At 49.5% G+C, this 12,694-nt stretch overlaps 1 protein-coding gene across 1 annotated transcript in view; it reads right to left on the bottom strand.

Annotated features, from left to right (window-relative positions):
* Nucleotides 1-231: 231 nt before the first annotated feature.
* LOC110467896 (ligand of Numb protein X 2) overlaps nt 232-12,694 on the bottom strand; it is a 28,550-nt gene continuing 16,087 nt past the window's right edge. The window contains exons 4-10 of the mRNA XM_031504815.3: nt 12,113-12,309; nt 10,553-10,918; nt 8,491-8,670; nt 7,379-7,553; nt 6,998-7,208; nt 3,186-3,344; nt 232-2,292 (exon numbers count right to left, since the gene is read on the bottom strand). Of these exons, the coding sequence (XP_031360675.1) occupies nt 2,157-2,292; nt 3,186-3,344; nt 6,998-7,208; nt 7,379-7,553; nt 8,491-8,670; nt 10,553-10,918; nt 12,113-12,309 (1,424 nt within the window). The 3' untranslated portion in view covers nt 232-2,156. The remainder of the gene's footprint in view (nt 2,293-3,185; nt 3,345-6,997; nt 7,209-7,378; nt 7,554-8,490; nt 8,671-10,552; nt 10,919-12,112; nt 12,310-12,694) is intronic.

The following is a 12,694-nucleotide window of genomic DNA, read 5'->3' on the forward strand; positions in this document are numbered from 1 at the left end:
GCTGCTGCAGGTTTCTGGTGTTGGGATGTGGGGTTTACTGTTGTTGAGGGATTTTTCCCAGCCACAGTGTATTTCAGGATAGTCCAGCTCCTTTCCTGGGAGAAGCAAAGATAATTACACTGTTTCCTGCCACAGCCTCACTTTTTGGAGCAGTCTTGCTGAGGTGACCTGTTCTGGGGCCATTAGCTGCTACATGGAAAGAAAGGGTAGAAACCACACCTCTAATGCATATTTTTCAGCAATATTACAATAATTTATAAAGGCACGAAAACAAATTCAACATCTATTAACAAGCTGATTTTGGAAACAAAATTTAAATTAAGAGGACATTTTGGTGAAGTTGAAGGCACCTTGAAAGGAGATGGAGTAAAAATGGTTCTGCAGCCTCCTCCTCCCTCCACTGCCAGCCCAGCAGCTGCACAGCTCTTCCCTCCTGCCCTTTCCCCACGTTTGGGGCAGGCACTGGGAATCACCTTCTCTCTGTCCACATCAATATTTACTGTTCCAGGCACAGATTCTGCACATTGATTGGAAAGAGATAAAAAGTTGCTTCATGTTTTTGTGTCCCAGCGAGGTCAATGATGAGTTTTCTTTGGGGATGATTTTGCTCTCAGCATTGCCCAGTAGAACAGGAGAGCAGCCCTGGAGCCCAGGAAGCCCCAGCTGTGCTGTCAGAGCCCCCAGAGGTGCTCCTCAGCCCAGCCAAGGCTGCTGGGACAATGCAGCCCAGGTTCCTGCTGTGTCCTGGGCTCTGGGACAGGCCCTGCCCGCAGCTCCCAGCACAGGAGGTGAAGTCACTGTGTGTAAACAAGGCCTGGGGACAGCAAATGACAAATGCCAGCCCAGGAGAAGCTTCAGCCAGGCCCGGGGTCTCTCCTGCAGGGCTGCTACAAGGAATTAAACATTCATTCCAGGCAGCATTTGGACAGCAGGCAGACTCCTTGGATTCTTACAAAACTGATCCTGCAAAAGGTGCAGCAGAGGCAGCACAGGAGGAAAGATCTCTCAGTGAAACCTGGTTTGAGAAAAAAACCATCATTTCTACTGCTATTGCTGCTAAAAAAGGGAATTGCTTCAGGTGGAGCTTTCACAGTGTCAGAGGTCAAACCACCCTGCCTGGGCTTCAGTTCTTTAATTGTAAATTTTAACTGCACAGTGGGTTTGAACTGAAGCCGGGCTGGGCACAGTTTCCTTCTGGAGGTGACTTCTCCTGCAGTCAAGGATCCTCTGAGCTTCCCCTGATCCCTTAAGTTGATATTTTGCTTCAGCTGCAAGAGGGACGTGAACAGAACTGCAGGAGAAATCTCTGCTTCTGCCCCTGCCTGAACTCTGCCTTTCATCACTGGAAACAAGACAGGCAGCAGGCTGGGCCAGGGCTGTCTGATACCAGCCCATTCCCTTCCTCACCTTCCTTCTGGGGAAAAAGCTGCTAGTATCAATCCTAAAACCAGGGAAACTTGTGTGCAGTAAGCGAAGCTTACCCTTGACCTTTGGTAAAGTCACATTTTGCAACATCATATTTCAATGAAACCCCTCTTGCTGATACCTTTGAGAGTGGTTGAGCTGTTGAAATTGTCCCCTTGCAATGAATCAGTGGAGTTGGCAGGATCCTAAACTGGGATTTGTGCCAGGACCCTCATGCAGGTAACAGCTCCAGCAGGCCGACCCAACAGCTCTGAGTTATCCACGGGGTTTTCATGTTTTAACAGAGCCCTTGGGTTACTGACACCTAAAAATGAGGACTGGGAACTCCTGATAGAAGTGCTTAAATGGGGTCCCCCATCCTTACAGATTGAGTAGCTGCTTCTAAAAGCCTCTGTTTTAACCTGTGGAAAGCAGAGCCCTAAAATCAAGGCAAGGCTCAGCAGCCTCCAGGGCAGGTTGTGGAGAAACACTGGGAAAAGCTTTCTGTGCACCACCAATCCTAAGGAGCTTTAGTGAGCCTGGGAAGCTCCAACAACTGTTGGATTAACCCTTACTTTGAATTCAACATCTAGACTAGTTGGTAAAATGTTCTCCATAAAAAGGAAGCAAGGAGTCTTCCATGGCAATGCACCAGGAGCAGGAGTGGAGCAGTCCATTTCCCTGCCAGGTGTGGCCTGGGTGGTGCCCAGCTGCTGTGGGATAGCTGAAGTGTTGGGGGATTGTTGGAGCTGTCACACCAGGCTCCCTGGCCAGGACACCACGGTCAGGGTGACCTTGTTCCTCTGCTCCTTCAGCATTGGGATTAATTCTGAGTTGCTCATTCCTATTGCTGGCACTCCATTCACTGCCACGATTTCATCTCCACACCTGCCCAAAGAAAGGATCCAGTCAGGACTGGGTTCATTATTAACCCTCGGGTCACCCTGAGCCAAACCACCAACTCCTCCTTAAGAAACTTCTTCCTTTGAGTCAGAAAGGAAGGGCAAAGCAGAACCCTGCTGGTGCCTGGGTGACAGCAGTGAGGCTCAGGCAGCAGGGGAGTTGTGCTGGTGATGGCCCAGGTCAGTCCTGCAGCTCCAGGCACCGAGCTGCACAGCCACCATCAGAGCTGTGAGAGGGACCTGCCCCTTCTGAGGGGTGCAAGGGGCCGAGCCCCCCCAGCCCTGTCCCACACTCCAGCAGGAGCCCAGCTGAGCTCCGTGCTCCCACTGCAGCTCCGGGAGCAGACCCAGCTCCCTGCACCCCGCCGTGTCCCCTCCCTGTGTCTGTGGCAGCCCTTGGTGCCCGGAGCCAGCTCAGCACCCCGGAGCTGCCTGTGGGGTCCTGCAGCCCCACCCTGCTCCTCCCACCGGGCTCTCACCAACACCACCTCAGCAAAGCTCGAGTTAAAGGTCCTGCACAGGAGGGGCTTTTGTTGCTGGTGTTGGGATACTTTTCCTAATCCAAGAGGTTTTATAGTCTGGAACCTCCAAGATTCATCTCAGATATTCCCTTTCTACTTTTACCTAATTACTCAGTTAAACCCTTCACACTTAGGTTTTAAAGGGCTGTAAATTCCTTTTCCTCGCACCTTTATGGAGAAACCAAAACACTGCTTAACGCAGTGTTTAGTTTGTTACAAGTCTGGCAACGGTATGAACTTTCCAAGGAGTGCGAGACCGAGTCATTAACTTGGAGCTGAGCTCCTTCCAAGGGTCAGAGTCTGGGAAAACCCCCCAGCCCTGGTGGTGGTGATGAATCCCCGGGTACCTCACACCTACTTGAGTTTCCTGTCCCGGAATGCGGGAGTCCCGGGCACGATGGTTTTGATGAAGAAGGGTTGGTTTCCTTTGCTTTCCTCAAAGCCTCCCACGATGCTGAAGCCCCAGCTTTCCAGATTTCCTTTACTAAGGACAATATCTTGACAGAAGTGAAGGTAGCTGTGTCAAAACCAGAGAAGTTATGAGGAAAATTGCCTGACCAGGAATTTATGTTTTCCCTCATGGAAAGCACAGCTATGAACAGCCTCATTTTCCTGTTTTTTACAATTTGAGACACCCCTTTGCAAGGTGTGTCAGAGGGTTAATTCTCAAATAGGATCATGCCAGTCCTTTAGCAATCTTTTCTGAGTATTGGTTTAAGAGTTAAGAAGAAATCACCTGGCTCTAAAGGGGTTTGGGACCTGCAAAACTCCTGAATAACTTCATGAATTCTGCTAATGAACACCCACAGCACCAGTGACAAACCCAAATTCACAGTGACCAGAAGCTACAGCCATACAATTAATGAGAGTAGAGGGTTTTTATCCCCTCTGTGCACTGCACTGGTACAAGGAAGACTTTCAGCATCACTGGCAGCAAATGTGAGGTGCAGCAGCTGCCAGATCAGAGCAGGGAAGGGCTTTCCTGCAGGAGCCAGGATGTCCAGTTCTGACATTGGGCTCCTTGGTGGGAGCTCCCTGGATGCCAGCCACTGAGGTTTGTGTCTTAGGGAGCCTGGGCACTGAGACAGCAGTGCCAGCAGCACTGCCCGAGCTGGTGGCACAGAGCCCGTCACACAGGAGGTGTGGCAGGAGCTCTCTGTGCCCTGGCTCCCAGTCGGGCTCCAGCTCAGGTTATATCCTGGCACCAAGGAGCTGTGAAACTGCTGCTCATCATCGCCTGCTGAGCTATTCCAGCAGCTAAACTTTTCCTAATACACTTTTTTGCCTCAAGGGCTTTGCTTGAGCAGTTTGCCGAGGAGTTTCAGATTTCAAAAGCCTTCCCAGTTAACTTCTCACCAGGAGAAAGATCCAATTATCTACCTCCTAACTGTAATTTACTTTTGTAGGAGTTTTTCACACATAAACACCAGGAGACCCAGCTCAGCTTACTGACTCCTCCATGGTTTCTTTCCACCGGTACCACACAAAACACAGCTCTGAGCCATGTGGCAGCTTCTGCAAATGAATAGCCCCAAGAGCAACAGTGGCAAGGGCTACGTCAGCACAGAACATAAATAAAAACATCAGGCACGTTCTCCAGGAGCTGGAAACGGCTGTTTGCTAGGAATCTGTTTTCCATATTAAAAGGGGTTCTAGGAAGAGAAACTTGAACTTACCACACTCAAAAATGACTGTGGGAAAAGAACTGGAGAGTTTAGGGAAGGTCGAGGTGCAGGCTTTATGGTGCCAAGCACGCTGCTGAGCTGGCAGTTCCTGGTCCCTGCTGGAGCTGCAGCGGGGCCGGGACTGGGAGCTCCACATGGTTCTTGTGGGAAGAGTCAGACTGGGGTCAGATAAACCCCAGGGAAGAGGGAGGCAGGAAAACTGTTTTTCCATCCCCAAGACTTCTCCACATGCCACACAGTGCACTGTGTTTACAAGAAACAAAGGTTTTAGAAAAGATAAACAATCTAAACTTTTGTTTCTGGTACCTTTGGGATCCAGAGTCTGTTGGATTAGAACATGGGCCCAGTCCAAACCAGCTTTTGAGATGGTGTTTTATACTATCAGTGGTGTGTATTTAACACAATGCTAGGAAGAAATCAAAGTTTCTGTTTGACAAAAAACAGAAATCAAGGGTACAAGAATCAAGGCCTGAATGAACACTGGGTGCTCAAGTGTTGCAAGGATCAAATTCACTTCCCTAGCCCTGAGCACTCATTTCAACTCACGCCTTTCAGCATTGAGTCTGGATTCAAACTAGAAAGAAATACATTCCTCTAAAAAGATATTTCTGCTGGAGCAGAGGAGGAAGAAAAAGCTGAACAAACCCAAAGCTGCACTGCAATTAGCTTTGAGCTTTCACCTTGCAGGACCTATGAACACAGTGAGGCCAGGGCAGCCAAAAGGAGCAGATCCCAGTGGAACAGCTGGTGCTGGGTCCAGTTTGGGCACATTTCTGGGGTTTTCTGTGTCAGTGGGGTGCACACAGGGTCTGGCAGGGCCACAGTGCAATGGACATTCCCCTGCAGCACTGGGGGTTTGGTCCTGTGCAAAGGAAACCAGTTTGGGTGGGTCAGGAGCTCTCTGCACTGGGAACCACAGCACAGCAGGTGCTGGCACTGGGATCTCACTGCAGCTGCACCTCCCTGAGCCAGCCTGAAGTGCCAGAGGCACCTGAACATGCCCAGGTGACAAACACGGCTTCTGTGGGTGACCAGCCAGTGGCCACCAGGTCTCACTGGGAGCAGATGGGAAAAGGAGGGAGGAAGCACAGGAATTACAGCCTTTTTTAGTGCTGGACACGGGAGGAAGATTCTGTCAGACCTCAAAGTGGAATGACCTTGCTGTGTGCCTCCTACCAACCCTCACAGCCATTCCAAGGCCAGAATTCAGGCTGGAGTAAAAGGAATCTGGAATAATTTCTTGCTTTGGGAGTCAAAAGAAGGGGGAACATCAATACCAGCAGCAAAGGAATTTCCAGCAATGCATTAAATGGAGGTGATGTCAGGACACTCCTGAAACCAAGGCAGGAGATCCAGGAGCAAAGACTCCAATCCCTGCAGCAGAGCGTGGGGAAGCTGCAAGTCACCTGACAGCCAGAGAAGTTGGGAAAGGAAGAAAAGAAGCCCAGCCAGGTTTTGCCTTGCTGTAGGTGACTGCAGCAGCAGCTCAGGGAACAAACACCAGGCAGCATCTGAGGGTTTGTGCCCTGGTTTGGGCTCCCCAGGGGCAGCTCAGGGCCAGCTCACACCAGACCTGCCTGGAGCAGCCAGGCCAAGGCCTGGGGGAGCAGAGGGAGATGGGAGGAGGTGCTGAGCACAGGCCAAGTACAGGAGACACAGAAGCTGCCTTTCCTTGGGCTGGTCTGTTCAGCATTTACAGGCTGCTAAGTAACACAACAGAGGCTTTGTGAGTGTTCTTCTTTAGGTGTCTCAATGAACAAGGCTGTAAATGATCCAAGCTTCCCACAGCAGGTTTGGCTTTATGTTCCACCTGCAGATGCTCCTGCGGTCAGCTGGGATGGCAACTGGCTCTGCTTTTCACAGTGTTTTGATGTAACTGAAGGGAGGGAAATAGAGGTTCACCTCTCTAGGAAGGCGAGGGAAATTCAAGCTTTTCTTGGAACTTAAAAACCTGTTAAAACCTGTGCTGTAAAGCTTGGCAGCAGGAAAACTCAAGTGTGCAGAATCATTTCTGCTTCATGCTGAAAATGACACAGTTAAAACAGGCAGGAAGAGTCAGACTGAAAGAATGTGTGCCCCTAGATGGGATGATCAGGTTGGAAATTCCCAGACAGCCCAGGTGTCTCTTGGCTTGTGTTAGGGGATGCAGAAAGAGCCACAGAGAGATTTCAGTCAGTACTTCAGCAAGGACTGCATCTAACATTGACTATTTCTCTTTTTAAAGGGGGTTTCAGGGCTTCTAAAGCATGGTTACTGTCCAACAAGAGTGTGGGAATGATGGGTCACTCCAGAAAAACAGTGGAATTTCCTTATGTACTCACTATTCTATGATCTCATTGGTAAATGAGGCTTTTCACTGCCTTTCAGCTAAACAGGAATACCAGGAATGCTTCCAAGTTCATCACGAAAGTAATTAATTTCTAGTGTTTGAGTGAAAGTCAGCCCTGTAATTAACAGCTCTCCATCCAGTCCCTGACAAACATACCTGGGCAATCCAAGCCACGTGATCCAGAGGGGAGACCAGCTGAATCCCTGCTCCCTGATGTCCAGGGATGGCTCTGGGGAGTTCAGGGAGAGGATTTCCAAGGCTTTCAGTGTGACTGAGTGGGACGCTGCATTGGATTTCAGAGCTGAGACAGCCTCATAGTAGTTCAGATGAGTCAAATCAATGCCATTTATGCTCAGAAGCACATCCCCTGTTGATGAAATAAAATGGGATTATTACAGACCTTTGGCTATGGACCCCATTGTAGCCTCAAGGGGTCATGGGAGCCCTGTTTCCAGCCTCTCTGTGTGTCCAAGTCCAGCTTCCACTGAAAATACCACACAGTTCCTACAGGATAAAGGGTCTAAGAACCTCCCTTACCTCTCTTGATTCTGCCATCCCTGAAGAGGCATCCAATGGGCTGCACACTTGTCACATAGATTGGGAGCTTGTTTTTGTTATCCCTTCCACCTCCGATTGTGATTCCCAAAGATTCCTTTGGCTCCTTTTTTATTGCAACTGTCTTCTCATGACTTACATATCCCTGAGGCAAATCCTACAAAGCAATGACAGCACAAAATGCAGCTTCATTAATGCATTTAACAGAATGCCCAGCTCTGGAAGACAACAACATCCAGAGCATTCCAGCAATATTGCTGGAGGGCAAAGTCAGCTTCCCATGTCCCTGCTGTGGGTGGGAAAACAGAGCAGCATTTCTAAGGTGAACCCTCAGTGCTGTCCTCATGATCCCAAATCCATTTGCTGCAGGGAGATGCTCCCTCTGAGGAGGAGAATTTTGCACTGAGGAACAAGCTATGAGCTCATCTCAAGGCTGCTCATGCCAAGCAATGAAGCTCTCCTTGATTGAATGTTTAGGTTGCAGTGAAGGCACACATTAGAGCACAGCTGTACAACAGGGTGTAAATGCTACTCGGGGATTTAAATGCAGGAACAACACTCCAGCCACAAAGGACAGCAACTCCCTGAGCTGCAGGGACACTGAAACACACCACTGAGCAGCTGCAGCAGGTTTGTCACTCAGCTTGAAGTTCTACACACAGATTACCTCTCTGGGTTCAGCACACTGGGGATTGTCCCCTTGCTCCTGCTGTTTGCTGTGCCCCACAGAGGAGTGGCAGACCCACAGTGAAGTCACAGCAGCACCACGGGGCCACCTGGGGATTCTTCTCCTGGACCATTACGGCCTCTGGCTCCACACCAGCTCAACTGGGTGTCACTGCAACACCCTCAGTGTGTGGGGCTTGATGGATGTCAAGAAGCAAATCCCAAAATATCTCACGGATGGCAAATTTCTTATTGTCCTTTCCAGACACCAAATGATTAAGCACCAGCCCTGCATCAACACTGCCCCAAACCTGCCCAAGCAGAAGTGGAGGTGCTGATCAGCCTTCTGTGATAAAACACCATCACAGAACAACACAATTTGCTAAACCAGGAGTAAGCAGCACCTTGGCCTCATTTCCCAGCCCCACCTTCTGGTAGTTGGATTTTCGTCTGTAGTGGCTCTGGTCTGGTCGCCTCCGGTGATGCACTGGGCTGCCCCCATTGCTGCTGCTGCTGCTGCTGTTGGAGGTGCTGCCATCCTCCACTGGCTCCCCCAGCTGCACCCCAGACTGCCTCAGGATCACAAAGTTCACTCTGGATTCAGTGGTCTGCCCAGAGGAACAAGGAGTGGAAATTAAGACAGAAAAATGGGTTAGAAATGAGGGACAGCCCTTACTGCCTTGGGGAGAGAGAAGGGCTGGCATCAGTTCCTACAGAGGTTCTCCAACAGATCCTCAGTGTCTTTTGTGATGAGCCAGGGAATGCGACTGGAAGAAGAAAAAGGGAATTAGCAAAACTGAGTCAGAAGGAACAGGAGTAGAGGCAGGCTTCACTCGTGCCTCCCTCCCCCACAAATGCCAAAGAAGAGAAGGTGGAAAGGGATGATTAATTCCTGCACTTTGGTACAAAGAACCAAAACAGCATCTTGTGTTGTGCTGCAGAGTGAACAGAGCTGGACCCCTGGCTGGTCCACACACAGTGACCACGACAAGCACTGGATGCCTTCATTGCATGGGAAGTTGTTAAAGCTCTTGCCCTCCCAGCTCTGTTCATCTATTGTTCACCATCTCCCATCCATTTTCCCCCAGAGTACCTCTGGTTAAACACTTGACCAGCTGCTTGTCTGGCCTTGGCAGCGCTGCAGGGGAAGTGCTCCCATTGTTCCTGCTGCCCTCGCTGGGTTTGTTCCTTCAGATCACCTGACAGAACCACATTGTGAGGGACTCACTCATGCTCACTCGAGGCATTTCCTGCCCTGCATGGCAGAAATGCAGTTGCTGCTCTCACTCCCACAGGATCCTGCTTCCCTGGTGTCAGAGTGAATTCCCTGGCCTTGAAGAGGGAGTCTTTAAGTCACATTTAAGCAAGGATTTCAATTGGCCCTCAGAGGAAGAGATCATGTTTGGAAAACTGTCACAGTTTTACACAAATGTCATTTCCAAAGAGATTCAACCCCCAAACCTCATGAAGCCAGTTCTGAGAATTTTGTTGCTGGTTCCAGTGGGATCAAAAGAGTTTCTCATATGGGAGTTGTGTGTGCACATTGCAGCAGGAATGCAGCAGCACTTGTGGGATGCAAACAAATTTTAAGAGGCCACAGAACGGAAGCACATGAAAAAGGACCTCAGCACTGGAACTCTGCTCTTTCTCCCATGGCACTGCACTTCTCTGATAACTGTGAAGAGAACGGGCTCTCCCTCCTGCTGACCTCACATCCTTTCTGGGATATAAACAGAATGGGATGAGGTGCATTGTGTCAGGATCTGCAGATAAAAACACAAATTGGAGGCACTCGCCTGGGGAGATAAAGAATTTAAACTGATCTGTTTGATATCTGCTGCACATGCAGCAACCCTTAATCCTTTAACTAGAATTCCTGGCCCACTCCTTCCACCAAAAAGTCTGGCATGCTGCAACAGGAGCACATTCCACAGGGAAAGACCACCCCTCTTCTATCCTTTCAGTATCTTGGAATGCTTTTAGCCTGAGGTGTCCCACATCATTCTCCAGCTCTCTTCACAAACACAGGTAAAATAGGGAGAAAGGGCTTCATATCAATCCAAAGGGATCTTTTCTGTATTGCCAGCCCATCCCATCTCTCAGCCAGCACCTTCAGTGTGACTTGAACACACAGGAGGCTGCTCTGATCCCTCCCTGTCTGCTGCATGAATCCACACAGTGCATCCCAACATTCCCTCTGCAAGGCTGAGAGGCTGCAAACACTGCACAGGAGCTGCAATCTCCTCAGGTGAACTCCTGTGCCATGAGCCACTGCTTCCCCTCAGACCTGTCAGGGCTGACTCACCACAGATTCCCACTCTTGGTGTTTATCTTCATTTGGGAATGGTGCTTCCCACACGTCCAGAGAGGCGTCACTTTCCATGAGAGAGATTTTGGGAATGCAGCTTGCCCTGGTGTGTTCTGTTAGCCCTGGCTCAGAACAGGAGCCCTGCCACCAGCCACTCACAGCCTCTCCATGTCTGAACTCACCTGGATTATCTGGGCAGCAGCCTCAGGAGTTCCTTGCCTCAAATCCTGGCCATTTATTGAAAGGACTCTGTCATTCCGACTCAGTTTCCCATTTTTGGCTGCCAAGCCTCCCTCTAAGAGATCCAGAATAAAAATCCCTGCCTCGTCAGTCTTCCTGATCAGTTTGATTCCCAAGGGCTCAGATCGGTCTCTCTTCACCAAGGTGACATGGATCACTTCCCGGGCTGGGGAAGTGGAATCCTGCTGTGCAGTCTTGTTGGAAAAGCCCTTCTCCTGCAGGACCATGAGGTGGAGAACAGGGCCTGGGTGGCGCAGGAAGGAGACAGCCTGGCAGTGAGTCACGCTGCTGATGTTGACGCCATTCACCTACAAAGACAAACAAAGCACTCACTAATCAGAGCCCACATTAATTAGGCACTGTCCACAGTGTGGGGCATGGCCAGGCTGGAGCAGGATGGAAAACTCCCTGTGCAATCTCTGACTCTGATGCACATTAGGAAGCAAAGTTTTCTAAAAAAGAATGAAGAAAGCTGATGGAATTAAGACTATAATTGGTGAATAACAGAGGACAGGGACAAGACAGTACAACCCACACAGCTAACAAACCTAAAAATGTTCAGACATTCCTTCCATGCCATGTAAATACAAATCTGATTTTCCTTAATTTCCAGTATTCAGCACAGGCTTGGAGAAGACCCACATCTCCACTTTTGAGTGGTCCATAGTTTACAAGCTTCTGGAATCATCCATCTAATTATGCTTTTACCAGGGAGCCTGAGAAGGCAACATTCTGCTTTGCCTGTTGTCACATTAGATTCTCTGCCTTTTAGGATGTTAACAGGGCTCCTAAGTGTAGGATCTGCCCTATTTGCTGAGACATGGACAATCCAACTGGATAAAACAGGAGTCACTCCATTGGTCCACCTGAGAAACCAACTTGGAGATCTCATCAGCCACTTGTGTGGGGGCTGCCAGCCCTTCCTGATGCCCAATCCCATGGGACAATAAGGATTTATGGCTTGGCAGATGATTGGGCAGCCATGGCTGGAGGTGCTAAAAGTTGTCACCATGTGTACAAGGTGTCACCTCGGTCACCCAGGGCCACACAGCCCTGCCAGGGTGGGCAGTGCCCTGGCTGTGGGTCAGGCAGGGGCTGGGACTCTGCATTTACTCACATTTTGGAGCTGATACTCACTGCCAGTCAGCAGCTCTCACCTTAGACCTGCCCATATGCAGCTTAAGCAACACAGTAGAGCAAGCAGTTATGAGACTTCCTAACTAGAGCAGAGAAATGGAGCTGCTGTGTGAAATATATCAGGTAGGAATCTTTTACTTTATCCAAAACGGCCTAAATTTCATAAAGCTGTCAAATATGCAAGAGAAACATGAGTCTGACTGGAAGGAATGACAAAAGTGCTCCTGAGCCCCAGCAGACACCCTATGCTGCTGACACAGAGATCAGTGCTCTAAAACCCTCAGCTGCAGAGATTTCCCAGTCTTTCCAGGCACTCTCCTGCCCCAGTCAAGGGAAGCAATGGGGCTCCCAGGGGGTTTCCCTACCTCAAGGATGTGATCTCCAGGAGCAATTCTTCCATCAGCAGCAATCACAGAGTCCCGCAGCACTTCCTGAACCACGATGTTCCCCAGGGGGGTGTCCTTACCCCCAACTATCCTCATCCCCAGCTCTTCCTCCGGATCTTCCCGGTGGATTTCGATGGTTGTAGTTTCAGCCACAAGACTGGTTCTCTGAGGAAGGTCTGGTTGTGGAAATGAAGAGAACAACACATGAACAGAATTTTCCTTTCCACAGCACCCCAAGATTCAAACCCCTGGCAGGCTGTGCTCAATGTAGCATCTGGAGGGAAAGCAGCTATCAGGAGACCCAAAGTCACATAAAAAGCTTTAAACCCCTCTGTTTCTTTAGAGTTTCTCCAGAATTTTTCCCATTTTCTCCTAGCTTTTGCTGAATTCAAACTCTTTATTGTTTTTGCTTGGGATTTATTAAAAGGCATTTAATAAAGTTTGGCTATATTTAGAGATTTATTTTTCTCCTGCGATAGCTGGCCTGATAGAAGCACACACATAAATTCCAGTTTCCATGATGCCCATGAGGGAAAGGGATTTCCCAGCTGTAATTACTGC

This window comes from Lonchura striata, chromosome 4A (assembly GCF_050655825.1).
Source record: "Lonchura striata isolate lonStrDom1 chromosome 4A, ASM5065582v1, whole genome shotgun sequence".
Classification (NCBI taxonomy): domain Eukaryota; kingdom Metazoa; phylum Chordata; class Aves; order Passeriformes; family Estrildidae; genus Lonchura; species Lonchura striata.